At 39.9% G+C, this 6334-nt stretch overlaps 2 protein-coding genes across 2 annotated transcripts in view; both read left to right on the forward strand.

The window, feature by feature from the left end:
* The window catches only part of rpgrip1l (RPGRIP1-like), a 50459-nt gene extending 47131 nt beyond the window's left edge, over nt 1–3328 (forward strand). Inside the window, exon 28 of the mRNA XM_015398867.1 lies at nt 2938–3328. Coding sequence (XP_015254353.1) covers nt 2938–3041 — 104 coding nt within the window. The 3' untranslated portion in view covers nt 3042–3328. The remainder of the gene's footprint in view (nt 1–2937) is intronic.
* Nucleotides 3329–4682: 1354 nt separating this feature from the next.
* LOC107100407 (NADPH oxidase 5-like) overlaps nt 4683–6334 on the forward strand; it is a gene marked incomplete at its 3' end in the record, with an annotated part of 17272 nt that continues 15620 nt past the window's right edge. The window contains exon 1 of the mRNA XM_015398868.1: nt 4683–4752. The remainder of the gene's footprint in view (nt 4753–6334) is intronic.

Raw genomic sequence — 6334 nt, forward strand, 5'->3', positions numbered from 1 at the left:
AAATTCTTTTCTCAAATTGAAATTATGTGCTCTTGCATTATGGCAGGATAATTCTCCCATACTGATCCTACAGAAAATCGTGTCAGACGAGGTCGAACGTATAGCGCTCACCTCTCTGCCTCAGTCAGCATATGAACCGTCCAACTGCAGTGTTTTTATTTTTTTAGATGTAGATCATAATGGTTTTAATATAGGCATATGAACATTCTCTATCTTCTGGTTTGAGATGCTGCACTGACTCACTTCGCATTGCTTTACAAGCCTTTGCTTAATTCAGAGTAAGGTGGCGCTGTCTCGCCCCACGGCTTAACAGGAATTGCTCTTTCCTGCATCCTTCAAGCAATGGCTGCTAGTTTTAGGCAATTCAAACATTTGTTGCTTCCAGTGGTCGTTATACTAGAATCAACGTTCAGGGTCTTGTTATCAGTGGTCCTAGATAGAAACCCTGGAGAAATCCTTGGTTGAAATTTTAAGCAAGTTTGTGGACAGTTTTCCAATAAGTGGGATGTCTGGGTTTTATCTTAGCCTTGACATTTGTTGGATTTATATTCCATTCTTAAACAAACACCAAGACTTACTGTAGTAGACATTTTTCCCCACTTTCCTTGATGGGCCCTTGGCGTGTCCTTAGCTGGTCCCCTATAATTCATTTTCAAACATCAATATTAGTACTAAAATATTCTGTCATGATTTGTGGACATTAAGATCTAAAGAGAAGAGTCATCTGCTGCTCCTAGCCTGTAATACAGTGAAAGGGTGGAGTCAGAGTAAAAAAAAATATGCCAGAGGGGGTCACTCCAGTGGCCGGAAGTAGGAGAAGATTTTGCTGGGGCTTTTTTTATTACTTCATAATCTGTCCAAGGCCAATGTGGGAAATTGTTTTAATTTGTGTACAGCAAACAGTGGGAAATGAAAGAAGCATCTGATTGGAGATTAAAAAGCCGCACGAAACCGGTATGTTCAGGCCATAACCCTAAACCTGACCGTTAGCAGTTTAGGAAGGGCAGGCTTAACCTAATCCCCTAAAGTGGTCCTCACTCTGATGCCAAAACAGGACTAAACACACAGCAGGGTTTCCTACATGTAGATGACTGGTCTCACTGCCACAGCACAATAAAAGCCTCAGCACCTTCAGACTGAATAAAGAAATATGTTAAAAGAAAAGCTCCTGATGGTTCTGGCCTGCATTAAAAAGCAGGATGACAAGTTTTTTTTATTTTTAAATCCTGTCGTATAATCAGTGTTGTTTATTTTTCGTTATCTCATGCAGGCCAGTTAGTTATACGTCAGCTTGAACACCTAAATTCGGCCAATCATATATCAACAGTCATCTGTCAATCACATTTTTTTGGTCATAGCATCTTGGTTCATATGTCGCAGCTAATATACGCAACGGTTGAAATCAGAATCCTTTCCTTTCCCATTGAGTTGCGTCCCAGTGTTCACGGGGATGGACGTCTGTGTCTTCAGCAGGCGTAGAGCTAACAGAACTGGCAGCGTTGCGAGGCAAGGGCTCAAACATGTACGGCTGGAAGCCTTCTACACCAAACCAAGCTTCTGCCGCCCTGGCGTCCTCTTCCACAACATCTTCGTCCCGCTTTCCTCCTCTAAATAAAAAATGGATGATGGAGGAGACTCATCCACGACCTCCGACACTAAACTCTCCTCCTCTTGCATGTTTCCGCTGTCCATAGCGTTCCTTGACAGCGTCGTTTCTAAGTCACCAATTTAGTGCTACTTGGTCCCAATGGAATTTCCCATTGGGAACCTACTAGCACTAAGTTGCTAACTGGTTAGCAAGATGCTTCAGACAAACCGGCCACAATCAAAAGGCTTGCGAACCTTCCGCCACCACAATCCCGCCCCCTTGATAAACAACCAATCACCTTCCCTTTATTCACTCGTGTAAAGTTTGGCACCACTCGGGAGAATTTAGAAATGCAATGGTTGGAAGAGCCGCTTCCCTACGACTTTAACGTTTATATTTCTTATAAAACTAAAGGGATAAACTATAGGGATAAACGGGGATTGATTAACTGCATCACTGTAGTTAAATTATCCAGGTTCTCAGAGGTTCTGTGTGGTTATGCTCCTTCCTCCCTCATTTGTTGGTTGTCATGGCGATTGTCTATAAATATCTGAACCAAACACTCTGATTAACATTAAGTCGAAACCTTTCAGGGCTTCTCAACCATTGAGATCAAATTAATCCCAAGTTATAACTTTAAAACAGAAGGATGAAGGAAAACTATTTTCTGTCCAATTTTGATGCATTTTCTTTTTTATAAACCGTTTTCTTTTCAAAATGAATTTTGTTTTCCAACAGCTTTAAGATCATGTGACTGACTGACTCCAAACTAATGTCTAATCCTTATACAGGAGTGGAAATATGATCCAGACTGGCTGCTCACCTCCTGAATGACATTACGTTCCTCTGCTAAGACAACAGGGAAAATCAGATGCAGTAACCCTTTTTAACCTGAGGGGGGCTCCAAACAGACAGTTTAAGACACAAAAACAGGATTTCAGCAAATCTGCAGTAAACTGAAAATAATGCCTGGAACATGTAGACAGCATTAGAAGACATCTATTTATACAGTTTATGAGCAAAATAATGTTGATTTAAGGGTGAGTCGCCCTTTAAATCAGGGGTTATAGCCGCACTCCTCTGAAGGCATCATGATATGGGCCCAGAGTTTGGTTTCCTGGGAACCCAGCGATCAGCACAGACCTCTGAAGGACTCCCAGACTCTGGGAGGCTGTCAGTCACGCATCTTCTGTACCTTCTTATTAAACTTCCTGCTTTGATGAATGTTTGTTAGATTTTTAAAAGGTGCAGAAATGTTTCAGACTGGCATCAATCTGAAGCTTTTGTTTTGGCCGAAATTCTCCAGATCTGTCAGGCTTCATCTGCTGGTCTCTGTGTGTTTGCTGCAGTGCTGGACGTGGAGGACAGCAGCGAGGTGGTGGGCCAGCTGACCGTGTCCTTAGAGGGCCTGGAGGCTCTACGGGCCATCATGGAGGACCAGGACAAGGAGTGAAGCTGCAACTGCTTTTATTTTCAGGAGATATTCTCTATTCTGCTCTGTCTGAGAATAAAGAGAGATTCAGGTTGGCACGCTTTGGTCTGCTGTGATTCTGAAGGTCCTGCTGAATATTCCACCACAGGAGACTTTAATGTGTCTGGTTGGAGCAGAGATCCGTCTGTTGCTGGATCTTTCTGGACTCAGCTCCAGAACTATGACGACCCATCAGGAAACCATCCAGCAGCTGCCAGTGGATCGGGTCGGTCCTGAATGTATCAGAACTCAGGAAAAAGCTGAATCTCAGAATCCATGAAATCAGGGCTCAGACGAAGAAGGTTGTTTGTTCCCTTGTGCGTTGCAGCTTCCTGCTGAGTGTTGTTGTGGCGAAGCTCATTGCAGATCCGCCGCATTGCCACCAAACTGGGCGAACAAGGCAGGAAGACAAACCTATCCAACATTCCTGTCCACAGAGGTAAAAGGTCCCGCTGTCCTTCAGCACTGGAAAACCACCAACAGATTTTCCATCCCAGTCTGACCAGTTTGCACCGGGATCATCCGTAGAAGCTGGTTTTGTTCTGGAGGTCCGTTGGATCAGTAAACCTGGTTCCTCCTACGTCTGACAGGTGAAGAAACGCCTGAATGATCCTCCTCAGATGATGAGAAACGAACATTTCCGGTCCGTCCATCTTTTCACGTCAGCCTTGGAAAACTAAACTTTGTGCCTTAAATTATTTTCCTGCCAAGTTTTGAAGGGTATAATATTAAAGCTTGTTTTTCAGAATTCAAACATGTCTGTCCTCAGAAATGAACCATAAAATAAAGGCAAATTATTTTTATTTTAAATTTGGGTTTGATTTTCTTACCTTGATATAAAAATATGTCTGTTTCCAAGTTTTAAGAACATTTGTGCAGTTTTTCTTTATTTGTATTTTAACAAAGTTTTGGGAAACTTGAGTCGAACAAGAGTTTCCTGTGCAGACGACCAAAGTGTGGCTGCAGATGGAGTTAGGTTGGTGCATGTGGGGGGGGGACTTGTATAGAAACCAGAATGAGAATAATTTTTCCAATTTCACCATCCAAATGAGGACCAGTTGTTGTAAATTGAGGACATTTTGCTAGTTCTCAGAATGTTATTTTGCTAATGGTTAAGTTTACAACTAAGATTACAATTAGGTTCTGGTTGGGTTGAGGTATGCATTGGTAATGGTGGGTTTAGGTGTGATTTTACAGTTAGGCCATAGAAAGGGTTGAAAATGACTGAAAATCAATGGGAATCAACACATGGTCCTCACTGCATATAGAAGAACAAACATGGATGTGGATTTTTGTTTATTATATGGTGGGGAGCATTTCCTATGAATCTTAGCACATCTCGGTTACTCTAGTGGGGAACGATGTCTGGTCCCCATGGGTACAAATGCTGTTTTAGGGTTAAGGCTAGGTTTAGGACTAAGCTGTGAGTTGAGTTTAGGGTGGGGTAGGAGTATGAACCTGTAATGGTTAGGGTAGGGACACTTTTAGGCAGTAGAAATAGGTTAGAGATGAATGGAAGTTAATTGAAAGTCCCCAAGAGGATAGAGAGATGTGCTTGTGTGTGTGTGAGGCGGTGGCAGGATGTCTGCTGCAGCTGACCAAGGCTGGCCCTCAGAACAGCAGGAGGAGAAGGAGAAGCAGACGGACATCAGAACCAGAGCAGCTGAGGACCGAGCAGCTTCCACTGCAGCAGGTAAAACTCTTTCCTTCTGCTGACAGAATAGATTAGTGTTGGAGTTTATTTCAGTGCAAAAATAGTTAAAATTAATAAATTATTTTAAGAAAAAGCAGAAATAAAGACTAACATAGCGTTTTGCATTTGGTTCAGAGCCAGAATTAAAGTTCTAACAGGTCTATGTTGAGTTAAGCTCAAGGTGGATGAAAAGGGTCTGGTGGTTCCAGGGAATCTGGATGGACTTTGAGGAATTCTGTTTATTCAGGGTTTTTTTTCCTACAGGGAATCTCAACTTTCATCTTTAACGTTTGCTCCATGCTCTCAGTTAAATCTGCATTAAATCAATTAAATGTTTGCAGATTTTTTGTTAATAGTTTTTGAGTTTGGCACTAATCCCAGATTTATGAAGTGAACTTGGTTCTAATTTGTTTTTCATAATTATTCTTTCATTCAGTAAAGATAATCTGATCTGTAAAACTCAGTCAAAAAATAATAAATTGTAAAATTCAATCTGAAAAAGAAAAATTTGAAAAAAGTTATACAATATAAAATATGTGTAAAACATTTGAAAAAAATAATATTCTATACATGTTCTTTGCTTCAAACAATAAAGGAACAAAAGTAACCCCATGCAAATCTGACTAACTTCTTCAAATCCTGTAATCTGAGATTAAGCAGCCCTAATTTCACATCTGAAAAAAAAAAATGTAATTTTTAGTGCCACCAGATAAAAACTTAGGCTGTAACATACTTTGGGACGCATTTAAACCAAACATTTTGATCAAGCCTAATGGATAAATACCTCTCCATTTTCCAGTGGGAAGTGATATAGACTCATCTATTTTGGATAAACATGTATATATTTTGGACAGTAATTTAGAGGATTAAGGCTTATAAATCCTCTACACATTTGTAGACCTGCTTCATTAATCTTAAATCTGTCTTTTATTATAGACCTAATATGTTGATATTGTCGAAATGTCTTTTTTGAAATTCATACTGTGAAACTAAGCTGCAGAATTGGATAAAATTATTTCCTTAAATTAATGTTCCAAGAATTTAATTCCTTTAAAGAGAGAGAGAGAGATTTTGATTTTAATAACTCATTTATTTTCAATAAATAATCGACACAGTATCACAAACTATGTAACAGGAAATTCAACAAAAAAAGAACATACACCACAGAATAAATTACATTAACAATATTCCAAAAATGAGTTCTCCTCTTACCACACTACAAATTACTTTCCCATAACTCCAGATGTCACAAAAAGTATCTAAATCTGAAACTGATCTGTGAAAATTAAATTCAAGCTTAGACTTCTCCAGATTAATAAATAAACTAAATCAATCTTTGACTCTTCCACCACCTTCCTCTTTTCTACCTATGAAGATGGCCACTTTAGCCTGTCCTAACAAAAAATTGATCAATCGACATTTACTCATTTCTTGATGTATGAATTTAAATATACAAATAAATCCATGTTTAGTGAAAATTTTTCCAAATCTGTTGAAAATACACTCACCGGCCACTTTATTAGGTACCCCATGCTAGTAACGGGTTGGACCCCCTTTTGCCTTCAGAACTGCCTCAATTCTT

The sequence above is a fragment of the Cyprinodon variegatus genome, unplaced genomic scaffold, assembly GCF_000732505.1.
Source record: "Cyprinodon variegatus isolate N-32 unplaced genomic scaffold, C_variegatus-1.0 Scaffold968, whole genome shotgun sequence".
In the NCBI taxonomy this organism is placed as follows: Eukaryota; Metazoa; Chordata; class Actinopteri; order Cyprinodontiformes; family Cyprinodontidae; genus Cyprinodon; species Cyprinodon variegatus.